Here is a 17,459-nt window from a genome sequence, read left to right on the forward strand (position 1 = left end):
CTAGACGCTCTATGGAGTCATAAAGTGCCTATATTATGCAATAAATAAATAGTGGCTATATTATGCAATAAATATAAGCGGTGGTGGCCGAGTGGATATGACGTCCGACTTTCAATCCGGAGGTCGCGGGTTCAAATCCTGGCTCGTACCAATGAGTTTTTCGGAACTTATGTACGAAATATCATTTGATATTTACCACCAGCTTTTCGGTGAAGGAAAACATCGTGAGGAAACCTGCATACATCTACGAAGAAATTCAAAGGTATATGTGAAGTCCCCAATCCGCATTGGGCTAGCGCATGAGGGGAGGCCTGTGCCCAGCAGTGGGACGTATATAGGCTGAATTATTATAAATACACGTCAAATAAACCCTCGTAAAACCCATCCGCTAATGGTTTTTATGAACTTCTAGGGATGACCCGACCTATAATTTGTCAAAATAAGTTGTCTATCCCTAAAAGGAAACGACTTAGTTGACATATCAGCCATAACCGCTTCCGATGTGATTTTTTCTTGTGAAAATAATGAGCATTTGGTTTCATTAATGTTCTTAACTTTTTGGTACTGAAAATATAAATTGAGTAAAGAGTAAAGATCTTTTATTTCACTTTTCTGTTTATTCGAACATAGTTACCTATGTTCGAGTTATTCTGTCAACAGGATATGGATAATCTTATCGACTCTAATCATTAATTACTCAATAATAAGTATATTTAATTCAAACGTTATGTCTCGCGCTAACGACTTAAGAACTAAGTTCAACATCTGGAGTTTATCAGATAATAAAACGGTTTATATCATCAAATAAAGTTTTCCACCAGATCCCAAAGTCCTTTACACCATATTCTAAGCTATAAACCGCAGTTTAAACGTGCTTTGAACGCAAATAAAACGAAAGATTAGCTTCAAATGTCTGAACTTTCGTTCATAATGTAAGCGCCTACCATAAAATGAGCAGCAAAGTTAAATGATGATAGATTGCTTACTTTATTACCAAGGCGCTTTATACGTTGCAGAGATTTGAATAAAAGGAAAATAACTTTAGAGGCAAATAATACTGTAATTAAACGTACATTGTAAAATCATATTATTTATCAAATCGCTATACATAAGCTAACAGTTGGTGGCTGCAGCCGATAACATTCTACTTCACTAAACGTATTACGGCTCATTTCAGGGCACCTTATCTACAGTTCTATTTGGTCACCTTCTTAAGTTATCCTTATTGCCATAAGGTCCACTGTCCTGTTTCGTCCACATTTTTATATAGTCCACGGTGCTAACTCGTTACGATTCCTATATCGACCACAATACCACAATTCCTATATCGCGTTAGCACTCTTCTATAGAAGATATCCGAAGGTGACGAGTTAGCACGGTGGAACATGCAGGAATCTTCTTCTTCTTTTTCTTCCTCGCGTTGTCCAGGCATTTCGCCACGGTTTATGGGAGCCTGGGGTCCGCTTGGAAACTAATCCCGAGGATTGGGTAGGCATTAGTTTTTACGAAAGTGACTGCCAGGTGACCTTTCAACCCAGAGGGTAAACTTATTGGGATTAGCCCGGTTTCCTCACGATGTTTTCCTTCACCGAAAAGCGACTGGTGAATATCAAATGATACTTCGTACATAAGTTCCGAAAAACTCATTGGTACGAATCGGGGTTTGAACCCGCGACCTATGGAAGGAAGGAGGAATATGAACAAGATAAGAAATTGACGACATAAGAATGTCGACGACTTCGGATTTTATTTTATTTTTATTTAAATATTAATTTTAATTTAATTATTTTTATTTTATTTTTTTAGGAATTCAATGGTAGCGACATGGCATTGTGGACGATTTAAAAAGGAATAGAATTTTGGACGAAGTCGTCCTAAGCCCGTATAACTTGTAACTAAGACTAAAAAAATCTTTACAAGAAGTTTAATTATCAAGCCTATTTGATTCATAAAGAGGCCAAGCCGCCATGTATTTATTAGTGGGGGGTACCCCCTCAAAGCTAACACCATGCCTCCGAGCAATATCTCCATAGTCCAGCTCACAGAGGGTCTGCCAGCCGTCTTTTGCTGCGGCGATCTGCGTCGCGAAGGTGGACATCCATGCGGCGGTCATGGGTATGCCGTGGGCTCCACACATTAGTCGCCTGTAAAACAAATATATTATGAGCGGCATTCAATAAATTATTAGTGTTCGTTGAAGGAGGTATTAATTAGAAGTTGTAATTTAATGTGTTGATACCTGAATAAATAACATTTTATTTATTTATTAAGTAATAGATTTGGCTTTGAGAAGCAAATAGGTAAGAGCTGCCTTTAGTTTAACGCTCCATTAATTTATATCTGTTTTAAAACAAATTGTGCCATACTATCCAAGACTGGAGAATAAAATAAAGTTTTAATTTGTTAAAACACGTCGAAATATATTACAGCCAGCATAGGAGCACCATCAATGCCGGATTTAGAGGTCTGGAGGCCTTGGGCAATAAAGGAGTGGAGGCTCCCTGGCCCCAAATTATTTTCCAAAAAAAAGGTAATATTTCCGAAGTCTCTAATCTGGGGCCCCTCTTTTGTGGAGGCCCCGGGGCTGCAGCGCCGGTTGCCCTCCCCTAAATCCGGCCCTGAGCACCATTAGGTTTGTACGAAACACATAAATTACCGGACTGTCAGAAACTTCTCTGCAATCCCGTAACCCCTGTACTCCGACACGACCATCAAGAATTTCCCGAAGTAGTAAAAGGAGAGGTTGAACTCCTTCAAGAGATTGAACGAGTGGGACGGGGGCTACCGCAAAAACCGAAATTCGCAAATTGCGGGGATTTTCCTCTTTTACTTTCACTAAGCCGTAATTAGAATGATAAAGAAAAATTTCCGCAATTCATCAACTGCGATTTTCGCGGTAATATCCCTGTTTCTTTGCCACCCCCGCCACCGGTCTGTGAGGAAAGATACTAAAATAATTGTACCTCACTGTCAGAAACTTCTCCGCAATCCCGTAACCCCTGTACTCCGGCACGACCACCAAAGATTTCCCGGAGTAGTAAGAGGAGAGGTTGAACTCCTTTAAGATATCGAACTTATGGGACACGTCGTAGAAGATTGCGTTGATCTTCTTAGCTTCTTCCGTTCCTTTGCCAGCAGTCTGTGAATAATGTGTTCTTTATTACTTAAAGAAATATTTGCTTTCCTAGTCTTCACATAAACCTGCTGCCATTGTTCTGGAGACATTGTATTTGGTTTTTGAATAATATCATGAGGCTCATTGTGAACGTGCGAGAACTGTGAGGGCAGAAGCCCTTTGTCTAAGTGTCAGTATAAGTTGCGCGAAGTGTCAATGAATGTCTAGTTTAGATTTACTGTTCCTTATATACATCAACGATTTGCCCTACTCCATCAATACGAGTACACCTAGTATTTTATTTGCAGATGATATCTCAGTAGTATTTCCGTGCATATATAATAATAATCTTAATTCTAGCCTCACCCATATCCTGACTGAAATAGATTCTTGGCTAACCGAACATAATCTACAATTGAATTTCAGCAAAACAAAATTAATGCAATTCAGACCACACCAAAGACAACCGTTAAATATAGATTTCTCATACAACAACATTAAACTGGAACAAACCGATACATTTCCCTTGTTAGGATTAACCATCGACACAAACATTAATTGGAAAGACCACATACAGAAAGTAAGCAATAAACTATCCAGATTTTCATATGCCTTATTAGAATTAAAAAAACAACAGACTTAAAAACTGCCACTTCCGCCTATTATGCCTACGCCCATTCCATACTCCGCTATGGCATACTCCTTTGGGGTAATAGTACGAATGCCAATAACTTATTTATTCTACAAAAAAAATGCATCCGAATTTTAGCGAACATAAAACCAAGGGAAAGTTGTCGGCCACATTTTAAAAACCTGAAAATATTAACACTTACCTCCTTATATATTTTTGAAGTTTGCACTTTTGTCAAATTACACAGCTCTTTCTTCCTACAAGCAAAAGACCGTCATGCAAAACCATTAAATCTCCGCCAAAATAACTTCCTTTCCTTGCCCACTTCTACCTTAAAAATATTTCACTCCGGACCACACATGATGTGCATAAAAATCTTTAATAAACTTAATTCCGCAGTCAATAAAAGAAATAGAAAATTCAAAATTATTCAATAAAGCACTTAACACACATCTAAAAGACAAATCTTTCTATACGCTGCAGGAGTTTTTTGATAATGGAACGTTAAATTAATACCTATGCTATGAGTAGGTAACTTAGCTCTTAAGCACTGCCTGTGATCTCAAATAATTGTCTCTAAATCTTTGTACTAGATTGTTATTTAGTTATAAGACTGCTGCGCCCTTGCAGGGTACATATTATGTAATTTTGTGTACTTAATATGATTGCAATAAATGCTTTGTCTTGTCTTGTCTAAGATTTCGATTTGGGTATCAACATCGTACGTTCAAGGGAGCGTGCGTGAATTATTGGGATAGGGCAGCATTTTCCTTTTGCTGTGGATTATCGACGCCTAGGTACTATAAGCTTTCGATATAGGCGAGAAGTTGGTAGATGACCTTATAAGAAACTACAACTTTTAACCTTCAACAGTGATATCATTTGGCAGTAAGGGCATTCCAGAAAAGTGTCGAGTACCTACGTGACGGTATATTTTTAACACTTCAGATAAAGCTAAGAAGCCGATTAGGCATGATAATGATAAAATACTTTTTCACCCCACCAACTGGCAAAGGCCCTCTTGATTGTTCAAAAACTAATGAGAAAGTTGCATTTTATCCACATGTGGGGCAAAGTAATCAGATGCAACTTTTGAGTCGTTTCCTTATGTTAGCTGGTAGAATTGACTTTTAAATGATGACTTTGGATGATAAATATTTAATTACGTTCATTTGGATTTGATTTGGTTTTTTTTTTTTTGGTATTTCATAGTTAATATTTTCCTCGCGTTGGTGTGGTGAAAATTTTTGTGTTTCACTCGGGGGCAAAGTTTGTTTAACCCTCGTGCCTTGAAACTATGGATAACTTAAATAGCTTTAATTTCAACGTTATATAATACAGATTTCTGCAAATGATTTAGTTAGCTGCCAGCATACTCGTCAAGTACCCGACAAAGTAGACCTTTCTGTGGAATGGCACCGTAACATAGAAGATATTTGTGAAATACATAAAAAATTGCTACACCTCCTCCGGTCGGTTGCCTTAAATTACAAGAAGCTCTGTGTTCAACAGAGTGTATACTACCATATCCCAGTATGACTCAGTAGCTACTGCCACCGATGTGCTCCCAATGATCTTCTGGTTATCCTCTTCAGTGTCTACGCAGCACATCAAATAACGTCTGGCAGGGTCACGGAATATTTCTGAACATCTTGGATGCGCTAATATACTGTACCATAAGGAATATTACCATATCCCAATACGATTCGGTAGCTACAGCCACCGAGGAAATCCCGATGATATCCTGGTTATCATCATCAGTATCAGCGCAGCACATCACGTTGCGACTGGCAGCTTCACGGAATATTTTGTTTATGTAAACTCTGTATTCTTCTAATGCTTCTGGGTTATTAGGAAAACCTTAAATAATAATTACATTTACATTAGTTAGGTACCTACATAAGATGTAGACAAGTTTTTTTGTTTCAAATGGGGCATAGGTATAATGCGCTTTTTAAGAATATCAAAAAATCCCACCGGTTAATAAGTTACAGTCTACACACCTATGACCTGAGAAGCCATCGAGTAATATAATGTCATTATATTTTTGTCGAATATTTTAAACGAACGTTAACCTCACGTTTCCAATGAAATATGAATTTTTGACAACAATTTTTCAAAATGTTTTTGTCTGAATTTTAATACCTACGTAAGTTGTAATTAATATTACTAATAAGTAAAAACATATTCGTTAATATTGCATTGTCAATATGTCACTCAAAATACTATAATATAAATAAGAATGTGAAGATTCAGCTCAATCCAATTATTTAAATTGGAATTGGGTCGAATGGCTGTGGGCTAATTTAGCTTGCACCAAGATTTGATAACAGATATACAGGCAACAGGACCGGTGAAATTGATTATAAGCTTGTAAAAGTAACATATTTTACTCTCCCTTTGATGACTCTCTGAGATTTACCTGTCGCTTTTCGATAAGGCTCATCCCTGGCGAAGTACTTCACCATGAGCTCCGTGGCTACCCCGATCCTCTCCAGCGGCAAGTCCTGTATCCTCAGCTTCATCAATGTCCCATCTCTCGTCTGCTTTTCAAAGCTCAACCATACTTTTGGTGACATATTGTTGTGCTTACTTTTTTTTCTTCATGTAATAAAACGTTTGTTAAAATAACGCGATGTCACCCACTTTCACTGTAGACGTTTTGAAGAAGACTTCCTATTTATGATTTGAAATAGCGACAAGTCTGTCGCTGTTTGTGATTATACTGATAAACTTGGCTAATGTGTACTTATACATTAATTCTAGTGCAATTATACTTGCTCCATTTATTCAATTAATTAATTGTGCCTTAATGATAACGACAGTATAACACAATCAGTTAAAGAGGTGCAAACGAAACGAGTTAATAATATCACTAATTAAACAATTTACGTAACTGATGTACAGTCGAGGTATGTATAAAATATCAACACGGCCTAAGTCACAAAAATATGTACACCCTATGTACGGCCAATAAGGTCGTATATACATATTTTTGGCATTTTGTCCGTGTCGATATTTAATACCTTGACTGTCCTTACTAATCAAAAGCCACATCTTACATCACTACACTTTATAAAACAAAGTCCCCCGCCGTATTTGTCTTGTGTATGTATGTTTGCGATAAACTAAAAAACTACTGGACGGATTTTTATGCGGTTTTCACCTATATAAAAAAAAAAAAAAAAAAAAAAAAAAAAAAAAAAAAAAAAAAAAAAAAAAAAAAAAAAAAAAAAAAAAAAAAAAAAAGAGTGATTCTTGGGGAAGGTTTAGGTGTACAAATTGTTAAGGTTTTGTGTAACCCGCGCGAAGCCGGGGCGGGCCGCTACTGTCGCTAGTATAATAAACAATTTTTCCTTCGAATGGACACTGCTCTTAAATGATTATTTGTATGTCTTTCCATATCTCGGGACCATATTATTATATGAGCCCATAGCCAGAGGCCTCCCACTTATTCTTCCACGTGTCCCAATCCCCGGAAGTGTCCCACCAGTCTCTGTCATTCATCAAGGTTGTGCCGCCATCTCAAAAAAAAAAATGGTGGTGGCTTATCTTTCCTGGCACCATAAGGATAATTCTCATTTCTCAATGTTTTTTATTAAAAAAAAATAACCAAGCCCGCCCCATTCGTCGAAATCAGATGAAATGACCCATTATGATATTTAATCTTTACCTAAATATAAAAAAACAAGCGGAGAGGTTGGTAAAATCAGAAACAAATAAAACACTTTGTAAATTTTATGATATTTTATATAACGCTATTGAAATATTCTAAACAATATAATAAACATTATAAAATAAACTAACATATTGATACCTATACATATAATATTATAAAAACAAATTAAATTACAATACAATACAATACAAAGCCTCTTTATTGCACAACCTCTGAAAAAATGTACATGGAAACACATAAAAAACATGAAGATAGAGGTAAACAACAGGCGGCCTTATCGCTACCAAAAATACTAAAATGCTAAATTACTTTCTATGGAAATATTAATTCGAGTATTTACTTCGGTCACTATTATACTTAATTATAATAGCTTTAGTAATATCTTGACATTGGTAATATCTTAAATAACATGGTTTAAATTCTCATTAGTTTTAATTTTAATTTGGTGACAGTTGACAGTGTATTTAAAAAAGTAATTTGCAGTGGGTAAGTACCTAAATTAATCCTATTAAAATTTATTTAAAAACACAACATAATACATATAAAACTTAAAATCTAAATCTAAAAATAAATAAAACTAATCTTAAATAATTAAAAACTATCCCCCTGGGGCATGGTGCCGTAGATGCTGGCAGCATTTCCTCGTTGTATCGCAATACTTATTCTCTGTGCGAGGAAGCTGCCAGCTCTACGATCACCGGTAGCGTCTGCTATTTTTTTTGGATAATTCCTTGAATAGTGTAGATGCATTCGGACCCCACGGGCCAAGGATCTCAACGCCAAAAGGTACGAAATCGTATTCGGGGCCGAGACCCCTATATTTGATCTTTTTTAATTTTTCGGCCGCCTCTGCCGCCGCGCCGGCTTTTGCAGTTAATTACATTAATGTATTCTAAACAAATACATTATTTGTTATTCAAGCTATATTTGATTTTGTCAAAATGTCAATCAATCAATCAGTGTTTATTTGTTAATATAAATGAAACTGTAAATAACGGGGTTAAAAACAAAGGTATTCTGACAAGTACCTACGACCGTGATACGACCTGCAAACCTTCAAGAAAATAGCGTACTCCCATTTTAAACGCCGACAACGCACTTACAACTGTCTGGAAGAGACCGCTGTTTAGCGATAAGTCCGCCTGTTGTTACCTACATATTTATATCTTTACATACTGTGCACCATTTTTTTTGTAGTGTGCAATAAAGCATTTTATTATTATTATTACAACCCCTCTGGTGTTGCAGGTGTCCATGGGCGGCGGTAGTCGCTTACCATCAGGTGATCAGTCTGCTCGTTTGCCTCCTGTATCATAAAACTAAAGAAGTATCATTGCCAACGGCCTTTCAATGCAAGAGCAATAGGGGTCTAGAGTCAGACCAAGATAATTTAGCAGCGATTTTGGCAGCCTAGACAGTGCAAGTGTTATTTTGAACATCAAGCTTCTATGAAAATATGACGTTTACTTAACACTTGCACAGGCTGGGCTATCGAACTTGCTGCCAACTTATCTTGGTCTGGCTCTAAAACTTTTTTAGTACAAGTTAAACGGTCCGATTCGAACTTTAAGATACGTCAAATATTAGATACGATATGGATCGGATATGTCAGTGTCTAAAGTGATGTTTTTGTTTAAAGTCATTTATGACACTGACATATCCGATCCAGGCCCTATTGTATCTAGATAGTACCTAGACCTAATATAATTATGACGTATTATCTTAAAGTTCGGATCGGGCCGTAAGTTATGCTACTTTCCCGTAGGCATCATAAAATTCATAAAATAAACGGTCTTCAAAGCTTAATTTTCGTACTTTACCGGCATGTTAAAACCTGCTTCTGATTCTTAGAAAAATATATCTTAATCGTTAGTTTTTGTGATGTATGCAGATAAGAAAACACACCGGTTTTCCCGAATGTTTTTGACCCTTAGGTATTCTCGTATATATTGGCATTAGGTACCTACTTACCTAGACTAATTTAAAAGTAATTGCTTATGTCACTATGAATAATACATTGGGTTTTCACATGAATGACTTAAACATCTCCACCCCCGCCACCACCGTCATCCCCTCCATGCCCTCCAACATCAGTATGTCCACAATCATCAAATCCTTGATCATTACTGTGATGACCCCAACCACTTTGACTGCAGAAACCATCATTAAAATGACCAATCCCAAGCCCGTCACCGGTACTTTGGTAATGGTTCCTTCCAGGCCCACCACTGGGACTTTGATAATTTCTTTTTTCATCTGAGTATTTATTTTTCTTGTTTATAAATAAAATTACATTCGCGCTTGGCTTTTCGTCATTGGCTGATTTGTTGTGTGTGATTTGTGTCATCGGATGTGTTTTCTCTGGTGTTTTTATTGATGCTTTGAACATTTTAGGATCGTTTTTGCCGCTGCTGACTTTGCAGAAACAGCATGTGATTAATATTAGAATAGCTATGGCCTGAAACAATAAAATAAGAGTTCATTATTGATTTTAATTAACAAAAACGGCGAAGATATATAGGATTGGCGGGGAACCGTGGAATTAATGAGCATCAGCCCTTGGACTGACATTCATTGTAAACTTATTTGGGGAAGGATTATGTCAAGGCATATATGTTTGTTTGTTTCTTTGCAACTATAAATCACTTTTTATATAGTACATAGTTATTTTTACTCTGTGGCTGATTTGCTGCTGTCATATTTAGCTATGTTTCGGTTAATTTTATATATATTTATATGTATGTCTATTTGTAGTCCTTATATGTGTATGTTTATTCACTGTAGTTGTGTGTGTGAATGTAGGCTTCATAACGGTTTAGCAACACCTACTTTTTCGATTAACTTCTCTATTTCCGCTACCCAAAGGTTGTCTGGAAGAGATCGCTTTTTAGCGATAAGACCGCCTGTTGTCTGCCTCTAAATTTAATCAATTGTTTATTTTTCTTGTATATTTTTACCGAGGTGTGCCAATAACGAGTATTCTATCTATCTATCTATCTTTTGTTCAATAATTATACTCAGTTGTATTTACACATTGTTAAATCATCGTAATCAATATTGAAAATAAATACAAAGTATCTATGTTAAAAATTATAAGTGTTTCCTCGTTTCAATAACTGACTACCTATACCAATATTAGTTAAAACTGTTTGTTCTTTTTTGCTAAGATACTTATGTATAAGAACAATATAATCGTCTATAATTTATAGAATTGTGAATCACAAAATGCTGTGTTAATAGCTTTTTATACATACTTTGTGATTATTAATTTTATTTCGTGTTTTAAACTTCTATTTATACTCTCTGAATTACCTACTTTCATAGCATAATTGGTTTAATGAATTTTTAAGTAGTTATCATTATACACACACCTACATTAACCTTTACATATTTTAATTTCACACGAAGAAATGGCTAAACTACTCGATATAACATAACAATCAAGTTTTTCACCTTATAACCGGTTATTCACGAGCAAAGAGAAAATACTTACGAAGGCCAAGCATGCGAAAAAGATTATCCCTATAACTTGCATTTCACGTCGATCTTCTTTAACACTGTCTATCTACAATTTATAATATAATTTCACAATCACAAACAAATCAAATAACTCTACAGGTTATACTTTCTTCACTAACAACAACTAAAAGAACTCAAGCTTGAGTATTTTCAATATGATCAGCCATCAGTCAAATATCAGTTCTAACGCTCAAGCAGCAAAGTTCGTTTCAATATGATCAAACACAATAAAATTTAATAAAAGACGATCGTAATCGCCTCTACTCAAACGAACTGGGACGAATTGGCCAGAGTATGTTTTCCGACAGAACTCAGTGATGCTTGTGAGCATTGACTCTTAAAACCACAAACACGGTTTCTTGCTATTTTCTTTACCGTTTAGCTAGCTAATTCCTCTTCTGAACTAGTTTATAATATATGCCTACATCACATTTGAACTATGCGTAATGAGAACTCACTTTAAATTGGTTTGCTCGAGTCAAGTAAAGCGAATTTAAAAGGTGCAAGTTGATTCGCTTGGTCCGTTCATTGATGTGTCATAACATTGGATCAACTTGCGTGTACACATACAAAACTACACAAAGCTGTAAGGTGATATCTTCAGGTAAACTTCAGTGGATATTGAACTTTACCTCGAGACGTTAGAAAACATTGTGGCTGTTTAAGTGGACTCTCGTCTCAAGTAACAGGAAATTCTGAAAACAATGCAAACTGAACTTAGGGGTACTATGCATGGTTCGCTGGAGTTTTATTAATCATGGGTTTTTAAAGGACGTCCAAGGACGTCCATTTCAACGTGTTTATAGTCACGTTCATTGCGTAACTACGAATGTAGATCAAACTACAGAAATGAGTATGGACTAAAGTAATCAAAACATATAGACAGACCAAGATAATTTGGCAGCGATTTTGGCAGCACAGACAATGCCAGTGTTATTTAAAACGTCAATCTTCTATGACATTATGACGTTTACTTAACCCTTGCACAGGCTGGCCTATCAAAATCACTGCCAACTTATCTTGGTCTGACTCTAGTATTTCCATTTATTAACATATACTTATTTTATTTATTTTGTTACTTATAAATATTAAATTTATTCTCTAATTCTGCAATATATAAACGAAACCAATTTTAGATGTGTTGTACTTGCCGGTAGTTCATTGATACGGGTCTATTTGTTCTTTGTATATTTTCTACTGTTTAGGCTATTAACATTTACAAGTTTTTTTGGTACCTACTTGTTTATTTATTTAATATTTATTGGATAATACAAGATAGTGCGTATAAGTGCGGACTTAATGTATTAAAACTTCTGTTTGTAAATTTTATCACTAATATCTTTGAGTTTACGTCGATCTTTTGATTGAAACATGCAGTGTAATACATATAATTATTTGACGATAATGATAATATCAGATATGTCATTTATTATCATATTATCAAAGCAAGTTTAAGATTAAACTAATTCGTTAAGACTAAAGATATGGCACATTCTTATGTGGCTTGCCATGAAAATGGCGGTCTTACGAGGATTTTTCATTTTGAGTGCTATTATCGTTTCCTTTGCTAATGCTGGGAAACATGACATCTACTCCGGGTACGTAATGCTTTTATTACTGTTTATTTTTGCTTCGTTGCTTAGTTATATTTATTTCGCTCAGACACAGTCAGAGAGGAAGAGCTTAGCTCCTTCTGCTCTAAAGTGTTTGTAGACGGTCTTACGTGATAGATGGTCTTCTCAATATTGACCTTAAGCTTTTTTAAGAGAAAGTTATAAGTAAATGAATCTCTTATTAAGGAAATAATGATAAACATTATATGATATATGATAATAAATATAAATAAATGTGTTACAGCTTCACAGTCCACGGAGTCAAGCTCACGAACCCGTCCCACGCCCAGCTCCTCCACGACCTGGAGGTTTCCCTGGACGTGGACGTCTGGCAACATGGTGCCGTAGCCCTGAGCGACGCTCTGGTGATGGTGTCTCCTCAGAACAAGGAACAGTTCCTTAAAGAATTGGAGAAGAATGGCGTAGAACATTATTTGCATTTAGAAGATGTAGCTAAGTAAGTAGAGTAGGTACTCAAGTGGCCAAACGCCAACATCAAAAAATAGGAAAACGTTATCTTGCATATTAGTGACAGAGAATATAATATCTGCAGATAGCGAATTTAGATTTCTCGATGTTGACGGTAGGTCCTCAGGTAATACTAATACTAGTAAAGGGTTTGACCAAAAATCCCTCGCATGGATGTTTGACAGCAACCATAAAACTGAGTGAAGCTCCGCTGATGGTCTCTCTGAAGCAATAGTTATTTGAAGCATTTGCGCATGGAAGATGTCGCAAGGTGGACATTCTACCCCAAGTAAACTAGTGATTGATCAGATGTTCTCCAAGTGAGAACAAATATACATTTTTAAGAATCTCTGGATCGTCTTTCCATTAGCAACGAAAGAACGATTCTACAATTTAATACATAAATACCAATATACTCTCTACATCTTCAGCAGGGTCCGTTTCACACGGCATGGTCTTTGACATAGACTTAAGGCCAATACAATAAGTACATGTCAATATAATTTATTACAGGGCTTTCGAAGAGCACGACGCCGAGATATCGCGTTATCAGCGGACCAGAACCAATAGGATGGTTTTCGAATCATACCCTCGGTATGCTGAGGTTTGTGAAATATATTGCACACTACTACACAGCATTTCAATTATATGTAAAAATTAAAGAAAGTTAAGTATCAGAATATTATTTCTATCTCCTTGGATTTCACGGGCTTATAAATTCTGGTCTTTTGATAGGCTTGCGTGGGGATATAGATCCAATACGTAGATGCCCCGTGGAGAGCTTTAATGTTATGTAGAACGCCTGCTGGAACCCGTTCAGAGGCGCAGCAAGCAGCACAGCATTTTGCTTTGATGGGTCAACATTTGACCTCAATCTCACCTGATAGTAAGTGCCAACGTGGTCTAGGATGGAGCATACGTGTACCTAGAAGATGAATCTAAAAGCATGCTGTTTTGTATCTGTTTGGGGTATGGTCCATACTCTGGACGTTACAATGAATTTTGAAATTATTTTCGTTTATTTACAGATAGATGCGTATTTGGAAAGAATCGCAGCGGCGTATCCTGATATTGTGACTCTAGTCAACGCTGGGACCAGCTGGGAAGGTCGTGCTATCAAGTATCTTAAGGTACATCTTCTAATTATTTGTTGATACATCGTGAATTTAGACAAATTTATATGAATTTGTAAATATGTCTTAATAGAGGCACGCTACTTTGTAGAATTTCCACGTCAATTTAACAATTAATATGAAACCTTCAAATTTTGAATATACTGAAAAGCTGACCAGATTACGTATAAAGGTTTGCTGGATGTTTTTAAGTATTATATTTTTTTGCGTTTAATTTTGGCTGTTTCTTATAACTTTAGAAATCTGACCCTTTGACCTTAAAGGACTACGACACAAATATTAATCGATTGCTTGTTCCATTTCTGCTAATGTTATTTTGACTAGATCTCAACCACCAACTTCACGGACACCTCCAAGCCAATCTACTACATGGACGCCATGATCCACGCTCGAGAATGGGTGACCACCCCAGTGGCGCTGTACAGCATCCACCGCCTGGTCGAGGATCTTCAGGAGCAGGACAGAGACCTACTGGAGAATGTTGACTGGATCATTCATCCGCTCGTTAATCCTGACGGCTATGAACACACGCATACTGTTGTGAGTATTCTATTCTCGATCGTCTAATGTCAATAATGATAAGTAGCAAAAATTTGTCACCTATGGTATTGGGTATTAAATAATAAAAAACCTTCCTCAGTGGAACTCTTTGAATAATGTCTCAAAGTTACCTTTACAGATCATACGTTTAGTCGGTGCGTAGTGAGTCAGTATCTAAGAAACTGAACTATTTAAGAGGTATAATAACTTTTTTCCTTTCTTGGAACTTTTTGGATGTAGTTAATTAGCTAATTGGCAAAAAACGGAACCCTTATCGATTCGTCATGTCTGTCTGTCCGTTTATGTCACAGCCACTTTTTTCCGAAACTGTAAAAATTATACTGTTGGTTGGTAAATAGAAGTATTCTATGGAACGCATTAAGATTTTCACACAAAAATAGAAAAAAAACTGAATAATTTGCGCGATTCCAAAGTGGTAAAATGTGTGTCCCCCTCCTCCCCCTGTAACTTCTAAAATAAGAGAATGATAAAACTAAAAAAAATATATGATGTACATTACCATGAAAAATCGTAGTAAGTAGTTTTTGTCTAATACGTCATAAATGGTACGGAACCCTTCATGGGCGAGTCCGACTCGCGCTCGCCAGCTCTCCTAAGAAGCTCAACTTTGTTATGAGCCAGTAACTACTATCTACTTCACTTGACAACCGGTATGGCCTAGTGGGTAGTGACCATGGACCATGCCTATGAAGTCGATGGTCCTGGATTCGAATCCCGGTACGGGCTTTTATTTGTGTGATGAGCACAGATATTTGTTTCTGAGTCATGGATGTTTTCTATGTATTTAAGTATTTGTATATTATATATATCGTTGTCTGAGTACTCACAACACAAGCCTTCTTGAGCTTACCGTGGGACTTAGTCGATTTGTTTAAAAATGTCCCTATAATATTTATTTATTCAAATACTCTTTTGCTATATTTCTTTTATCTAATTTTGTAAAAAAATATGTGTGTTCACCTGTGCAAATACTGTTACGAGCTGTAGTCATATTGTATATTCTTCTCCATCCCTCAGGCTCGTCTCTGGCGCCGCACTCGCTCCTACTATCCCGAAGTCAGCGAAACTTGCTACGGTGTTGACGCCAACCGTAATTTCAACGTCTCTTTTAATACCGTCGGCGTTTCCTCCAACCCCTGCAGCGACGTCTATCCTGGCCACTTAGCCTTCTCCGAACCAGAAACCCAAATCGTTAGAGATATCCTTCAAGAATATGTAGACAGAATCCAACTGTACATGAACATTCATAGCCATGGGAACTGGGTGCTGTATGGATTTGGATCAGGAGATTTGCCTTCGAATGTGGCACATATCCACCATGTTGGTGCGACTATGGGAGCTGAGATGGATGCTGTTAAACTGCCAGAAGCTACGTTTTATAGGGTTGGAAATAGTGCGTTAATTCTTTACCCTACGTCTGGAAGTGCTCAGGATTATGGACAGGTTAGTATATAAACATATATTTACTGATTTATAAACATATATTTACTTATTAATAACTTCCTATAAGTCTAAAAGTCTTAGATGCATAGTATACTTAAATCTACACCAATGTCCTGCATTTTATAGCAATTTCAATACTTAGACTTTAATGTCTCAGTCTAGGTCTACTTCAAAGTACCTACTTTTCTTGGCACTGAAATTTATATTATTACTTGCAACATACATAAGGTACAAAAACATGTCAAAATCAATAAATAAAAACAACTATAAATTACAATTAATCTAAATACAGACCATACAAAAACAAAACTGCACTAAACCTGAAAAAGGCCCCTACGGCAAGGTCCCAAAGATGCTGGCTGCGTTACCCCGCTGAACTGCCAGACCGATGCGTTGAGCGAAAACTTATAACTGCCAGCTCTCCGGTCCCCAGTTGCGTCCCTGAGTCTCTTTGAAAGGTAATACATTATTAGGCTTACATTTAATTTTCACAATATAGGTGTACCCCAAGGTTCAAATCTAGGTCCTGGACTTTACAGCGATTTTCTATATTTTGCAGTACGCTGGAGTCCCATTCTCCTACACCCTGGAGCTGCCAGGCTACGGGCAGGACTTCCGCGTGCCACCGCAGTACATCGACCACATCAACGCCGAGACCTGGAGGGGAATTGCGACCACTGCGCGTCTCGCGAGGTCTTACTACCACGCTCGCAACACTAACTAATATTCTAGAATTGCCAGAATGTGAAATGATTTTTGTTTTATAATAAAAACCGTGACATGACCTATCTTTCGCTACAGTTGATTGCATTAATATCCCTAAAAAAAAGAACGGCTTGCACTCCGGCACTGGCACTTGAATATTAACGTTGTGCATTTTTGATATTTTGCAATGGTTAAGGAATAATTTTGCACGAATTGCTTTTATTATCAGTATAAAAGTACTATCATTTATACAATATTCATTTATTGCGCTATCGTAGGTACACAAACATGAAAATTTTTATTACATTAAAAATTTAACACTTCAGAGCCCCTAGTGTAAATTTATTCGATTTTGTAACGTAACATACGCGCGTTTGCGTCAGTCTCATTAACAACACGCCACGCGGAACGTTTTGGACTCAAAATCCCATACAAAATGAGACTTAACACAAACGCGTACGTCACGTTACGCCATCGAATAAATTTACACTAAGGGTACAGAACTATTACAATTATTTAACATTAAAAAGTTTATCTCTCAGAAAAATCAACTTCCATCCATAATTTCAACGACTACTGGCTTCAATGACAT

The 17,459-nt window shown here is 36.6% G+C and overlaps 2 protein-coding genes across 3 annotated transcripts; one reads left to right on the forward strand and one right to left on the reverse strand.

Moving 5' to 3' along the window:
• Nucleotides 1-1,912: 1,912 nt before the first annotated feature.
• On the reverse strand, nucleotides 1,913-6,588 carry LOC133528891 (uncharacterized). Its single transcript, XM_061866385.1, has 4 exons — nucleotides 6,169-6,588; nucleotides 5,437-5,606; nucleotides 2,964-3,139; nucleotides 1,913-2,144 (listed from the first exon to the last, which is right to left on the reverse strand). Exons 1-4 carry the CDS (start codon nucleotides 6,323-6,325, stop codon nucleotides 1,925-1,927), a joined length of 723 nt encoding a protein of 240 aa, XP_061722369.1. The 5' UTR covers nucleotides 6,326-6,588; the 3' UTR covers nucleotides 1,913-1,924.
• Nucleotides 6,589-11,407: 4,819 nt separating this feature from the next.
• Nucleotides 11,408-16,950, forward strand: LOC133528890 (carboxypeptidase B-like). Of its 2 annotated transcripts, none has more exons than XM_061866384.1 (7): nucleotides 11,408-11,548; nucleotides 12,802-13,014; nucleotides 13,539-13,629; nucleotides 14,054-14,155; nucleotides 14,483-14,698; nucleotides 15,737-16,162; nucleotides 16,722-16,950. In XM_061866384.1, the coding sequence occupies exons 2-7, from the start codon at nucleotides 12,926-12,928 to the stop codon at nucleotides 16,884-16,886; spliced, it is 1,089 nt and encodes a 362-aa protein (XP_061722368.1). In that variant the 5' UTR covers nucleotides 11,408-11,548; nucleotides 12,802-12,925; the 3' UTR covers nucleotides 16,887-16,950. The 2 variants fall into 2 exon arrangements, with proteins under 2 accessions (XP_061722368.1, XP_061722367.1); XM_061866383.1 differs by lacking the exon at nucleotides 11,408-11,548 and adding an exon at nucleotides 12,410-12,542.
• The last annotated feature ends 509 nt before the right edge of the window (nucleotides 16,951-17,459 follow it).

The sequence above is a fragment of the Cydia pomonella genome, chromosome 20, assembly GCF_033807575.1.
Source record: "Cydia pomonella isolate Wapato2018A chromosome 20, ilCydPomo1, whole genome shotgun sequence".
NCBI lineage: Eukaryota > Metazoa > Arthropoda > Insecta > Lepidoptera > Tortricidae > Cydia > Cydia pomonella.